The 15,422-nt window shown below is 45.1% G+C and overlaps 1 protein-coding gene and 1 pseudogene across 1 annotated transcript in view; one reads left to right on the forward strand and one right to left on the reverse strand.

The window, feature by feature from the left end:
• LOC149343891 (diuretic hormone receptor-like) overlaps positions 1 to 15,422 on the reverse strand; it is a 149,243-nt gene that overhangs the window by 3,396 nt on the left and 130,425 nt on the right. The window contains exons 7-11 of the mRNA XM_089546095.1: positions 12,123 to 12,210; positions 8,613 to 8,679; positions 7,515 to 7,600; positions 6,766 to 6,898; positions 1,905 to 1,946 (exon numbers count right to left, since the gene is read on the reverse strand). Coding sequence (XP_089402221.1) covers positions 1,905 to 1,946; positions 6,766 to 6,898; positions 7,515 to 7,600; positions 8,613 to 8,679; positions 12,123 to 12,210 — 416 coding nt within the window. The remainder of the gene's footprint in view (positions 1 to 1,904; positions 1,947 to 6,765; positions 6,899 to 7,514; positions 7,601 to 8,612; positions 8,680 to 12,122; positions 12,211 to 15,422) is intronic.
• Positions 12,363 to 13,226, forward strand: LOC149343892 (acidic mammalian chitinase-like; annotated as a pseudogene).

Below are 15,422 nucleotides of genomic sequence, written 5' to 3' on the forward strand. Positions count from 1 at the left end.
CACGATTTGTAAAATTGTCTTCCAGGTGACCGTGTGTGTTGTGTCTAGACCTCTATGACATTGACGTGGTGGCATCAAAGGCCCCGTTCCTTATAAAATCAGGTATCGACGATGGCGACGTCAACGTTGTGAGCAAAAAATTACGGGCGTGGCTCTGGAAGTTGTTCCGCAGGTGGGACTCTTATGTCACGTGACCTTGCCTTGCCGCCACAACCTGCCTATCAGATAGGGAGCAAACTCCCGAACGTGGCAGGTGGCAGTTAAATTATTGATTGTCGCTCAGAAAGAGCAACCTGGGATGTACAACGGCCACCGCTGGGAGCACCTGCCATCGCAGGGCAGTGGCGCATCGCTTAAACGCTGCCCCACTGCGGCAGGGTTGGTGTGAGAATGCCCAGGGATATATGAATGTAAAGTAGAGAATGACCTGCTGTATATATAGAAATTAAGCCATTACGCCATCGCGTCATACCCTTAAGGCGGAGCTTAAACGTCCCCTCCAATTTCAATTCGCTCCTTTGTTGCCTTTATTCCTTTTTCCTGCTTAAGAAGCAAACGGTTGAGGTGCTCGCCACATATTGGGGCCAGAACAGTTGTTCTGGATTGTTTGTTCCAGCATTTATCTATTCCCAGTGGCTACAAAAACATACTCCAAAATCTGGCAGTTTCGAAATCTGAGAATTATGAATGATCGCCGCGCCGCATGGTGCATGAAATTAAATTCTTCCTGTTCTTTGTTCTGTCACTAAGCTGCAATGCTAAATAGAAACCTCACCACGGGAGGTGCAAAAGAAGATTAAAAGGACTCGTAAGACTTTCTAGCTAAACACGCCGTAAGAGCAACGCTGGAGTGCTCCGCTGGTGGCTTGCGCGAGTGGGCACCATTCCGTAGGTTTCTTTACAAGAACTCACTCTAAAGTTAACCGGAGGCCTCGATGGGCCCCGGAAAGCGCTGTCCCCTGACGTTGGAAATCCTATTGCATTGGCCTGCATATGCGATACTGGCAACATACATGTCTACCTTACTTCGTCCGTATTGAACATGAGCAAGAAACAGATACACTTCCTTTATGCCATGCAGCGGCACGTAGCGACAAATGCTACAACTACGCCGTAAGTGCATGTTCTTTCTTGGCCGCACACTGCCGGAACGGAGCCACTCTTTTTCCCCGCCTGCCACTACCACTTCACTATGCTAGCCTGCCCCATATATGAAAGTAAAAGAGAAAACTGGCAGAAGCAATACGTCCATGCCTCATCATCAATGCTAAGGTGTGCGCCTAATACAAACAAAGCCTACTTTCTCAGCAGACGCCTACAACCTAATAGAACTTGTTCGGGCATGCGGCGAATTGGAACATAGAGGAGAAAGCATGCCTAATTCGGCTGAACGCGAATCTTCTATCTTTAAAAACCTTGTTGGAACAGTGGGACTAGTGGTGTTGAAGATAACTTAAAATGGCTCAGTTGTGCAGTTCGATTAACCTACGTAGTAACATTCAGACCATTGAGCGGTAAGACTATACTTGGTGAATATTTAAGGTTTAAACAAAGCGCCCAATAAAATGCACACCACTATGCAATAAAGCAGAAGATACGTGAAAGCTGCGAATAAATCTCAGAACCAACTAAGCGTGTTAGTCATACAACGTGCTGTCAGCTTTTGGACTATTCTTTTCATCATTTTAGACGAGCTGCCCAGGTAGTCTGTTAGCGTAATATACTCGACAAAATTCCCCTCTTTTTGGAGTGGCCATAGTAGGCCTCATGGTAGGCCGCTTTGTTGTGTCGTCCTTCAGCCCTGTAGTCTTCCTTACAGCGCTACCTTCGCTTGCAACGAACTCATTGGACTGAGGTGGTTCTTTCGCATGGCACAGAAGTAGTTTCCAGAGTCACCTACTTACCTCGCCGTTAAGAAAGCAGTACAGTACAGCGACAGTGAAGCCCTGAAAAAGAAAGGTAATGACATTAAGTTTAAAAAAAAGTTCACACAAATTTATACCCTCACAGCATCGACACAACTTTGCTCCCGCTTCAATTATCTTTGATTAAAATACCTAATACCCAACAATTCTGCGCAAATGCGTTTTAAAAGAAATAGAGTTCATGAACAGAATCTTTTCATATATTGATTGTTAAAGGGAAATCTTCCAATATATGATGGAAACACTAAAAAAGAAAGATGGAGCGATGTTGTGCGAGTCGGTCAGATATTTCAGAAAAGGGTGCTGCGCACACACAGACAAGGAGGAAAAGGTAAACACAACAGGCGCTGCACACGCAGAGAAGGACCGAAAGATTAACATAAGCGCAGTCTGCACTTCCTGTGTTAACTTTCTCGTCCTTGTCTGTGTGTGCGCAATACCCTTTGTTGACATACAAAAGAAAGGCATTGCTACATATCACCAGAATGGTCCATTATCTTCAACATTTCCATATCAACGCCTGACACTTTTCAAATATTACAAATTCTTATCAATGAATGATGGACATGCAAACTGGAAAATATGATAATATTGCTTTTTTTATTCGTGCACATATAAAACAGTGATGTTTCGCTAATAAAAAATTTCGAAGGAAATGAACTAAGAGATTAACAATGCCCAGCTAGTTTGAGTTCAGACCTTAATCCAGAATATTCTCTAAACAAGTACTGTGATGGCGTTTGTCGAAAACTTTACGGCTCTTTTTTGGGCGACCTAGCCTCTTCTTTGCTACAGACTTGTAAAAATGTTTGGTGTTTATTGAGGTCGCCATATTTTTAAATACATCCTTAACTTTCAGACAAGGAAACTGGTCCAGTTCATAATTGCCCTCATATAGTCATTGCCTATTTCATAGTTATTTGTAAGTTGAGTAGGCAGTCCTAGCGGCCAATACGTTTAGCTTGTAAGCCAAACAAACAAGAAAATTGACGTTGACAATGGCCTGAAACGACAACCAATGCATTGAGTAGCGAGTAAATTTGCCGCAATTCGTTTCTTTATCTCGCTATGCGCGGTGAAGGCCGTGAGCGTGCTGTAGGAATCACCTCGAAGCGCAACGGCAGCGAATCATGACAAATTGCAGAGCTTGCATGCGATCATCAGCCAAAGTGGCGTTCTCTGTTATCGCCCTGCTCAGCTTTTTTGTGAATTTGTAAAAGAACAAGTCGGAAAACGAAACGTGCTATTCAAATATTCGATTTTCCTACGCTCTGGTTGAGGTGAAAACTATGCCGAGGATGATATGGCTTCAATCCCAGCATGGAATGTTATCGACTCCACGCATTCCTTTTCATCTGGCCTTTCTCTCCAAAGTGGAAATCGATATGACATTGAAGCCGAGATCAGAGAAACAGACAGTGAGACAAAAGAATGCAGGCAGCTTGTTTTTCTTCTCTGGCAGTGAACCGAACAACTCCGTCACCACATGGCCGTATACATCAGCGCGCTCCTGCCATCTCGAGAAAGCCTCCGATGCGAATCTCGCATCTAGTAATATCGCCCTGGATTTTTTTTTTTGTCATGTAAATGCAACTTGCCCCATCCGTCTCGCCTCTGCATTTTTCTTTCCTCTTTCTTCCTATGTTCAGCCTCCACGTCTTTGCCTTGTCCGCTCACTTTAGCTCTTGGGTCGGCCCTGCTGTGTTCAGCTAGCGAAGTGGCAATCGTTCCAAAAGTGCTTTCAGCGTGTTTCGTGTCGTGTATGTGAAGCGGCTTTGTAGAGGCCAATTCCCTTTTTGCTTAGGCGGATACACAGGCACCCCGTTTCCCCTGGTGCAGACGACAACAGGGCTTTCATTCTTTCGGCTGCGCCTTAGTGGCGCTGTGAACTGCACTATTTTGAAGGATAGCGAAAGCTCGAAGCACGGCATAGCATAAAGGGCGAAGTGGTGTGAGAGGGGCGAAATGGAACAGTTGCCTTTTTCTCGACCGCGTTCTTCAGCATTCGATATAGATCAGGCAGTGATGGAACAATGAAATAAATACTGGCAACCAGTCGAATCGAAAACGGTAACTCTACAGCAGTACCCACGATAACGCCAACCAAGGTCATGTGACCGCATTTTCAAGTGCAGCTTTTCTTGGGCCTAAATGGCATTTATTGTACAGGATATCCTAGATCGCGCTTGTTAAAGTGGCAATGCTTGGTTGCAAGTTCATTCAACAACGGAGGCGTTTACCAGAGGGAAACTCGCAGCTTAGTGCGTTAACGTACATCGATACAATCAGTAGATGAATAACTACTACATGACATAGACATGAGAACAACGGTACTTTTCAGACTAAACAATTTGATTTCGACTCTGCGTTAAAAAATTTCTCCGTCTCATTTTTGCCGCCGTAGGCAAGGCAACTGATGTCCAGACATCAAGCCCACAGAGAACAATTGCTGCCTAGATGGCATTGCTTTTACACCTATATACGTAGTATATTGTTACGTGATTCATTTGCAGGAGTGAAATAGATGCAGTGACTGACACAGGCAATTTTAATCTAAAAAATAAAGAACATGAGCAGTTTACATAAATTCGCGTCGAAATTAATCGCATCTTGAGATTTGTTTAACTCAGATTGTAAAGTTAAGAATGATAGCAGCTTGATTTCTAGAGGCGAAGTTACGTGACTAAATTTATTGATGATATATTGAATGTTCACCAAAGCGGATATGTTTAGCGTCCTTCTTACGTAAGAGCCGACAGAGCGAAGAAGGCTGCTTCAACTGGCAGGTTAAAAAAAGCATAAACCCGATGGGCAAAAGAAACTCAGCTGAGGGTTCAGCCAACCCAGGTCCTTTAGAAAAAAAAAATGCTCACCCCGACCTTGGTAAAAGAGATCTTGCAATACTTGCAGACGGATATGTTCCTTTTACTGTCCCGAAAGACGCGGGTTCGATCCCAGCTGCGGCGACCGAATTTCGATGTAGGCGAAATTCAAGAGGCCCGTGTACTGTGCGATGTCAGTGCATGTTAAAGACCTCCAGGTGGTCGAAATTTCCAGAGGCCTTCACTACGGCGTCCCTCATAGCCTGAGTTGGGACGTTAAACCCCAATAAACCAAACGATATGTTCCTTTATGGGAGCCCTAAACTGTGGCCAACACTGAATTCCTATCTTAATGGAGGTGACCACCGGAATTGCCAAGTCAAATCTAAAGTTGTGGAAGAGATGTTCCAACCATAAAAAAAAGGGACGTTCAAGTTCAGCCTTAGGTCTGTGCCATCTAATTTTGAAATCGCAGCTCAGACTGCAGGAAAAGAAAGAAGCGCGGACTGACCGGAGCTCCAATTCATCAAGTTTATTTTACGAAGCGGATGCGCTACAGACTAGAAAAACAGGCGACACTCCGCGGCGCTGAAAAATGCAGCTTTTCGTACAAAATGCACCTGCACCTGCAGCCAGACAGTTGCATTATTATCAAAGGTGACCGGTAAAGCACAATTGATCAAACAACTGAAAGCAACGAATTTGGATTTTTATTCATGTCTTTTCTGAATTACGGTTGTAAGACTTAAAACTTAAGCCGAAGAGTTGATATCTCAACTTTTACTGTGACATTAATGTAGAACCAGCTGTATTCTCGCCATCCAGAATTTCGCCACAGCGAATGAATTTTTCCTGTGGTTTTGTAGACAATTTGAAATTATTATATTCATTCTAAGTGCATGGAAAATTACTTGGGTTGAAATATTCTAATATATTTTAACCAGCTTCTTGATCGGCCTTGCACTGATATACAATGTAAGGACCGCAATTTTAAAAAAAAGTTGACTGTGGATTAGCTCTGGTTAAACCTAGAGGATTGCGAAAGCACCATCTGCGCGTAGCCATATATTGTTGCGTGAACTACATTGTCCATAGTGTCGCCTGTTTCGCGTGCTCCTGCACGACTATACTGCGCATGCGCGAGGAGGAAGTGACGTCACTACGCACAGCTGGCGTGCCGGCGGCCCCGGCCGCCCCGGCACGCTAGCTTTGCGCCGCTACAGCGCATTGGAGAGGAGAGAGAGAGGGAGAGAGACGATGGAGAGCACTCGGCAGCGGCGCGGCCGAACCCGCTAGCTATGCGCCGCTACTGCGCATGCGCAACTGGCGAGCGCGGCGGGGGAACCTCTGAGTCACCCGCGCAGCGACGGCGGCAGCGCGCCAGCTGTGCGCCGTGTGACATCAGTGCTCCTCGCACATGCGCAGTATGGCCTTTCCTCGGCTCCGCGAAATGGCTCGGCGACTAGCGTAGTGTTGCTTTCGCAACAAAAACGGTCGGCAGCTCGTCACAGCCCGCAGTCCGCCCAACCTTCTTTGCCAGATATTAACTAATATATATCTGCTTAACGTTGACTGCACATCGGTACAACGTTAGGTGGCCAATCGCAGAGATTGCCGACTTCACACCAACGGTGCGCCTGTCATCGGTAGTGGGCAATTTACGCTCAGAAACGAATTAGAGAGTAACAATATGCAAAGGCGATCATACGCCGTAATGCGAAGAATCTGCACTACTGATACTTATTCTAGATTTCTCTTTTATATTGATCGCCTACTTATTGTGCTAGATTTGTTTTAACCGTCGCTCCTTATTTCTGCTGGCGTGTGGGCTTCTGTAGAATGGATCGTGCGCCTGGAGGGGCCGTCGAAGGGGCCATGATCCGCTCTAATTTACTAGGGGCGCTGATGGGTGCTCCTTTCACACAAGCACTAACAACAGCTTTTCCGTCAAAGGACGACTAAACTGCTCACGCAGTAAAAAGCCCGCTTTTCATCTCTCTGCTCGCTTGCTTTTTTACCTGCGTGGAGAGGAGTGTGATCTGGAGGTAGGTGAAGATGACCTTGGCCGTCTTGTGCTGAGGCGTCCAGATCACCAAGATGTAGCTGACGCCCAATAAAGGGATCAACACGAGCAGTGCCTTGGCCGCTTTCCTGTGTAGAAGAAAGACCGCCCATGGTTTTCACCGTATGTGGACATCACTGAGCACTTTGTGCAGTGCCCAACGCTGATGCCCGAACGAGTCGCCGGTCGCTGTGATCTGTTCATACAGTGAAGCCCAAAGCATTAGCGTAAACAACGATGATAAAATTTTCGCCTTTACGCCAACCACCAGGAAAAATGACGTTCGCGCATGCTGTTTGAAGGGAACAGGCCAATTAATATTTCCCTCACGATACACGGTTTTGGTACAATTCCTGCAATTTAAAGCCATTTTACAGGGTTACCAGAAATATACACATATTTCAGTCATTTTAACACGGCGACATCTAACACCAATTATGGATGATCGACCTCTTCCGTATCTGAACCATACCGACAGGGGAATAAATTTTGTGCAGACTGAAACATAACGATTTTTTCGTGCGCGTTTCCGATTGATTTGTAAGGTAGCCAATGGAACCTTTCTGCTGCTGTTGCTTCGGACGGTGCATACTATGAGGCATCTGGGCGAGGTCGCTTATTTCCGGATGCCACGTGGTACGAGGATAATGCTGCTGCTAGGCGCGAGTCATCGTTCACATACCAAACCGCGCAGCTGTCACTCACCGGTACTGCTGTGATTCCACTGACGTCGCAGCGCGGAGCTTGGTGATCAACACCCACATGATGTGGCTAAGGAAGAAGATGTTCGTCTGAAATGAGAAACGGGGGCACCCTGCCGCATGTGTGGGTTCTTTGTGTTTTCCTAGGATATTGGCCTCTCCAAAAGGACATGGAGACTGTTACAGGTCAGCAAAGTCCTTGGTTTCTATTCTCAGCTCCCTTTTCTATGCTTTCACAGCTTCAGCTGTGTTGCATGATTGCTTGATTATTACATGATTACAATACATTACATGTTTATTGTACTTTCCCCAGACAGCGTACTAGTTCCGTACCTTCTAGTGACAATTTACAGGCGTAGCTTTACCGCTCTTGAGAATCGACATTTTGTTTATAAAAAAACCAATGAGGTTAAGAAAGTACAAGTGTGTAAAAGAACAAACAAAATATCTGCAATTTATGAGATATGTTTCAAAGTCCCGTTTTTATGGAGGAAAGATACTAAAGAAATAACGGAATAAACTAGTGAATCGACGAACTGGACCAAGCCATGACGGTCCTAAAAAAGCATTGCCTCTTTTCCCACGTGACTAGTTCTGCTGTTTCTTCCAAGAATCAGGATTAAAAGCAACGCTTCCGCCTCTGCAGTTTTCCTAACCGCCCTTCAGTCCGTAGGTTCTACCACTAATAGCCGTCATTTTCACCAACGAAGCAACCCCGTCACCAGAAATTTTCAAAGCGCTACTTCTTGAGGCGCCCTAATGTACGATTGCCACATGGTTCAGTCTGAATGTCCTCAGATATTATTCTGCTGGCTGTTTCTCTTCATATTATTATAATTGGAGCCTGTCAGAACATCTGTTCAAATCGAAATATTTAGAAAATCTAAAGTGCCTCAAGGAAACAATCCTGTGTCCGATATACCATTCCTGCCAACTTACTACAATACACCAATTCTCGATTTATTTTATCCATTCGCAAGGCTATTAGGATTAATTTTGTAAGGTAGATACAAAAAGTGTATCTTAAGTAGCCAACTCATCACTAAGCTCACCACGAAAAAATTGATTGTTATTCAAGAGAAAAAGTTATTTTGCCGCTTACCACCAACACGAGAATGACGGGTACGATGAATATGCAGTCGTAGATATCTTTCAGTTGCCATATGCACCTGCAAATAGAACATTGTATAGTCTGTGTAAACTCCCACAGTGTGCTGTTTGTCTGCAGCGAAGCAGCATGATTGTACGCACCCAAAATATTGAGCCAAGAAACGTGCAATGAATTTTGATCTGTACCGACTGAAGCAGACTATCCTTTAATAGTTCAGTGGTCAGACAACCTATGAAAACAGTGCCCGAATGCAGCAAGAAGTAATCCAATTTAGCTGTTTGGTTATCATTAGTTCTTTACAGAAAGCCAAGTTGACGAAAACAGCAAGCGAAATTTTGCCAGAGATTGCTAGTGCACGATAATAATATTACAGCTGAACCTATTGACTCGTAAAACCGTGTGCAAGCCCAGGCATCACTGCATCGGTAAGAAGCTCCCTACGATGTCAAGCACGACTCTTTTGTTGCAGAATAAATTACTCAACTTTTTTTTTCCCCAGTTGCCTTCTAACGTTACTTTCTTACAGCCCAAAGCAGTCGAGGTTGTTAAGGACATGAATTTATTGAGGCATGAGAGTTCATTTGCAGTTAATACTGCTCATGATTGGAAGCGGTACGCTATCTGGAATTAATGGGAAATTTTCAATGCTGCTGTAGCGTGGCAGCAATAAAGCTATCAGTGCTACTTTATGTGACGGTCGCAAAAAAGCTGAACCCGATCTCCTCATCCCTACAGATGTAGGAGGCGTACGCAGCGCAACATTAGCCTGTTGACATCTTTTAAGACCCTGAGCGCCCGTTGACACCGCTTGCAAAATTTACGGCCATTTCCTTCAAACACGCTTCCCGGCCGTTTAGCAACCAGAACATTCCGCCTATTCTTAAGGAACGAAGGGTAGTTAATATTGCCATTACCCTCAACCTCACCATATTGGCATGATCAGCCATTAGTAGTTATTCTTCTCTTAGCTTAATATTCCAGAACAAAATGTCATGGAACCTACTGATGCAGCAAATCACTCGTGACTGCAACAATGACATGTTTTGAACATACCGACAATTGCACTTTTGTCAGGCTGGATTTGGCTATTTCCACCATTAGAGGCGCTGATCGAGTGTTATTTCTGTTTATCTCCCCTCCCCATCATCGTCAGAAATTTGCGTGAAAGGACACAACTGTTCCTTTCATGCAAATAGCTGCAGAGTTAGCCCATACTTGACTTTGGCAATGGTTACTTCTGTAATACAGCTTCTTTAATATTAGCCGCAAATTCGAGATAACTTTCCGTTTTGTCACTGTGGTAATCAAGAGGGAAAAAATTTGCCAGCAGCCGCCAGTTGAAGCCTGCGGTTGTGATAATTATCTGTACACTGGGTTCTTATAGGCACCATGTGCCAAATCATGATGCGTTTTGGACATCCTATTATTTCTTTTGCTGTGTGTCAGCTTCTCGTATTTTTCTGTTAAACGCTGTGCTGAATTTCGTCGACCTAAAGCGCTTTTCATTCTTGCTTGTAGGAACTTAATCTTCGCGCTTCGGCTCTATTTTCTTCAAAGCTGAGGAAATTTGCAAATATAGCATGATTTAATCAGTCTTGAATGACAGCTGGTTTCGAAGCACCCGCAAGACTCCGAGATTCAGAGCGGCGCTACTGCCAACGCAAAAGAGCACCGACATGATTAGTTTTCTTCGGTGACTAGTAAATCCCCATTGATGACACGAAGGAAAATTATATGTACCGCATTTTGCAACATAAATCATGAGGTAATGGTACCCGGCTTCCTATTCTGTGTTTTAAGCTGCTATTCTTAGGCCCTGTCCAGGAGAAGCTGAGCCAAAGCTAAGATTAAAATGCGCGGACTGTTTTTTCGCATATAGGAAGTACAATTACGCGAATATGGAGACGGTGCGTTATGCCGCGGCTTGTAACCCAAATAATAAAGCTTGAGCACTCATCATCATCATAAGCCTGACTACACCTGCTGCAGGGCAAAGGCCTCTTCCATGTCACACCAATTAACCATTTCCTTTGCCAGCTGCGGCCTCCGTATCCCCGCAATCTTCTTGATTTCACCCGCCCACCTGACTCTCTGCCGCCCCCTGCTACGCTTACCTTTTCTTGGAATCCACTCCGTTACCCTCAAGGACCAGCGGTTATCTTGACCAGTTTTTTGGGGACCAGTAAATCCAAGCATTTTGTACTTCGTGATGTAAAAGAAGCGGAAAAGTTTAGTTTACTAATTAAACTATTGCTAAGACTGCTAAGAATAACTGCATTCGGTGCCAAAAAACAAAGAGCCCAGCGACGTGCTTGATAGAATGAACTAGTAGAGTGAAACACAGCTGAGCTCTTCCACACTCACGTAGGGAATTTTTCTAGCTGATGATCTGGTGGAACCGTAAGTAAGTAAAGTACGTAAGTAAGTTATGTACGTATGTAAACTTTGAACTTTTCCAGTCACTTTATCCGAAGTCTCAAAGTTTTGCAGACAGCTTGTCGGCTTCCGTTTTGTGCCTGCTGATCTCTACAGGACACAAAGAGCGCATACCACATGAAACAGATAGCGGCGGTATAAGTGCCCGAATTTCAAACCAGGAGGTTTTTGATGGAAAGAATACCATCAATATGCGGTCTGAAGCTCATGAGTTGGAACCTGCTGGTCTTTCTTCAGACAGACCTGTTACAGATAAGTTGAGCTAAGTGTGTTTTCGCATGGCCATGCAAGATACGCTGTCAAGCGTTAAAACAATGTAACGACCAATTCATCCTCGGAAATACGAGAGGGAACGAAAATGAAAGCAATATGCCCAAATTCCCATTTCTTTCTGCTCGCTTCGGTACTTTCCCGTGGAACTGGCATGATGTCTGTCTTGAGCCCATTTGACCTGATGCTACAAGCGAAACACTCATTTATTTATTTATTTCCTCAAAGGCCTCGGTTGAGACATAACATGAGGGAGTGGACGGTATCTGGCAAACAATGGTAAAGAACGTTAAGATGAAAATGTTAAGATGATTTGCATTGGTTTCGCTTGCTCATATAAGCAGTTTGACCATCATGCGAACACCGCTTAACAATAACTTCTCTGAAAGCAAACCTAAAAACTACAGGCCAGTGGACACCGCGCCTTTAGCGAGCGGACACTTTGCTGAGGTTAAAGTTAGTGGCGTCAAATTAGACGAATAGAGGTTTTAATCGCAAGTCAGTAATGGCGCATGTATCTGTAGAAGGAACTCAAAAAAGCCACGTGAAAATGACGGTTCTTTTAATTCGCCTGTGTCTTCATAGTTTAGAGGATAAACTTGATATCAAAGCTTAACACGATTGTTCTAATAAGAAGTTGGAAAAGCGGCCCGACCCTGACTGTCTTGTTCTTATCTCAGAAATGCGGCGCCAATGAGAATAACCTACCCCGCAGAATATAATGGCAGTGACGGCAACGAGTGACCACAGCCGGCATGTTTAAAGAACGAGACTAAACGCAAAAGGAGTACTTACATGCCTCCGGAGAGGTTCGGATCGTTGTGGTTAGGACTCAGGTATGCCTTGGTTACCGCCCATACTGACACAACCACAAGAGGTATTCCTGCAGCAGAAAATACACATCAGGAAAAACGCTAATATCGTGACGAAGAAGAAGCTGGCAGTGGCGCGAGACGGAGTGCTGGCGCTAGGCGAGAAGCCATTAAGATCATCTCTTGTGCACTGTTCTTTGCGCCTCGCCGCAACCCATGCCCTAACGCCACGGCCTACAAGACCTTCCTGGTGAAGACGGTTCGGCGGCTTATCGAGACTCGCTTTCACGGTCTCGTGCTCAGCAGCGTGTTCCCCGTGGAGAACGATTACCGCCGGCACATACCCGTCTTCGTCTCTACCCCCAAGCTGGCCATGCACAAGCACGGTCTTCTGTTCGTGGTCACAGCACGGTGGGACACGGGCATCTTCAAGTCCAGTGCCAGGCCCGGACGTCTAAGCAAGTTCCTTGACTACGTTGGCGTCGTCACACATGGTCTGCATCGCGCGGCGAACGCAACCGGCCGAATCCTCGTGCCGTTCCACCGCCAGCGTGGACACAAAAACAGCAGGAGCGTGGAAGACTCCATCGAGCATGTTATCTCGAGCGGCGTGCCTCGAAGTAAGGTACTGGTCGCTTTCTCTCTCTCCGGCTACGTTTGCACCGTGCCTCAACTCCCGGAAAAGGACGAAGTGCCTACACGGGACCGTGCGCGAGCCCTTCGCGTCGTCTCTTACGAAGAAGCATGCCATCTTGTGCGACAGCTTGACTGGGCACTTTCCTACGACCACGAAAGTGCGAAGCCCCACGCCTGGCGGAACAACCTGTGGATCTGATGTACGGACGAGATCAGTATACGCAAGACGGACTCACTGATTGAGAAGATGTACCTGTGCGGCGTCATGATTTGGGACGCTGGTAACAACGAACATGCTGGCCGGTGCGGACTGACGAACCCACTTGTCAGAGCCACCTTCACGGAAGTCGAAGGAACTCCGATCGAAGACAACCCGGGGTCCATCATACCGAGCTTCGTCTTTTTCGTCAAAATAAATAAGTCCTCGTGTTCAGTACAACAATTTTTGTGAACTTGCGCATGGTGGTTTGAGAGAATCTCATTCTTAAGAAGTGAAAAGCAAAAATTGTAAATATTAACCTTATTGTAAATATAAGTTTGCATGTCAAGAATTAAAAAAAGGCGTTCAATGTAAGATGCAAGCAGTCAAGAAATAGCTTTCTTTAGCTGTGTTTTCCGACACAAGTTACTTTTCACTTGCGTGCTGCGCAAGTGTATTAAAAAAAGTATACGTTGTTTTTCGCATTCTTGAGCTGAAATTGTGAAACACATCCAGTCAAGTATGATATGGCCACGCTGGATGTGCATGCGGCCTTTGGTTTCCAGATGAAAATCCAAGAGTCCGGTTCAAGGCAGTAATCGGGTGCAGAAGTTAGATGGGCGATGCATAGCCGTGTCACTCCAGCGGCGTACTTTCATCGCAATCTCCGCGACAGCACGCCATGTCTTTCTCAAGAAACATTTCGACCTTACATATTGGGCTCTCGAGTTAGTGGCGTTGAGCGGAAGGGCCTGAATTTCATAGGACAATAGCGCACCCCATGCGCTTGATTGAAAAACCCTTCATAATCAACTGGAAACGTACACACCCCATATTTTGGACATCGGTAAGTCCAAGAATTTTATAGCCCGTCAAGGAAAAGGAGCGGAAAAGAAAGCACAATTTTTACAGCTGTTCAGACGTCAAACAGTGTTTACTCTTTCAACTATTTCTAAGACTGCTAAGAAAGACGGTATTCAATGCCAAAAAACAAGGTGCCCAGCGATGTGTTTGATAGAACGTTGTAGTAGAGTAAAGCGCTGCTGAGCTCTTCCAGACTCATGCAGCAAATTTTTTTAGCTGATGGTCTGGTGGTATATTAGAGTGAGAACTAAAAGCACATTCAAAATAAAAACGTATAATGCAAAAGAACATGCAACATAGAGTACAGTTTCTTTTGCCCAGCAAAGTCACACGTTGCAGTGGCAACTTCAACATACCACAAGAAATTTTTGACTTACGCCTTTCAGTACTAGTGAGGTGACCATAAAACGTGGAGAACTTTTGCTCTGCATAAGGTTTTTGCTGATTATATGAACATGATTGTGCGGAACACTACTAATCCTAGTCTGCTTGATGGGTCAGTGTTATTTTTACCTAAGAATAATACTGGCACAAGTTGCAAGAGTAGTCATGTCAGGTACTTTATATTGATGTGAAGGGATTTTTCCTTGCCATCGCTACCCTCATACCTAAACCAGACGTCCCTCACACAGTGTGTTTCATTTCTGCGCAAGTCCTAGAGCTTATCAAGAGGTCGAATGAATCAGATCACCATGCCCGTTTGATGGCGGCAGAATTTCCCTGGGTGCAGCAAGCTGTAATGTGTCGCTTTCAGCTATCATTCACGTCATCGGTTCAAACAAACGTAGGGGTCAGGGTGCTTTTATTGAAACCATTTCACTCGGGTAAAAAGGTCCTCCTCTATGTTTTTCTTGCGGCCGGTTTCCTGCACTCTGAAGTGTCCAACGCTCCACTTTTGTCGATAAACGCACTGTCGCTTTTTCGCTTAACTTCTGCTTCTTCGTCGCTGCCGCATTTTTCTAGTTTCATTCATGAGCGACTCTTATGGGTAAACTATGCTATGTCATTTGTGGGACTTCTGTACAAGCGCCTGGTGTGTGCTCCACCCAAAACATTGGCCGCATGCGTGCAGACATAAATAAGCCTGCAAAGGAACGAGCAGAGTCAGAATCCCAGATCACAATGAGTACTCTATCAATTTTTACATGGAAATTACAGCGTCGGTAATGCGTGTGCGCCCCATGATTCACATGGCACGACGTAACGAGACAGCGCGTTCATTGAGCAATAGCACGCCACACTATTTTCATTGTAGTGCGACTGCACTACTTCAAGAGATCTAGCCGGCTAACCAAGTTTGTTTGAAGCTTGGCTTTATGGGTGACCTTAGCGAAACCATAAACAAATAGAATCTTAAAGAAGTCGCCGACACATTCCATTTCCTCACTGTACAGTTTTCTTTAGAATTCCTAAGCAGTCTATCCAAAAGACAGACGACGAAAATTCTGAGTGAGGCGTTGTTTCCTGTACCGATGCATTGGCAGCCTTACCTCTTCTTTCTAGACAACTATGTATTCAAGCGGGTGCAATGGATGTGTGTTATAGTGACTGCAAACACTTTCTTTTTTAAACTTAACACGTCTA

Source organism: Amblyomma mixtum, chromosome 5 (genome assembly GCF_055824585.1).
Source record: "Amblyomma mixtum isolate Tamu chromosome 5, ASM5582458v1, whole genome shotgun sequence".
Lineage (NCBI taxonomy): Eukaryota > Metazoa > Arthropoda > Arachnida > Ixodida > Ixodidae > Amblyomma > Amblyomma mixtum.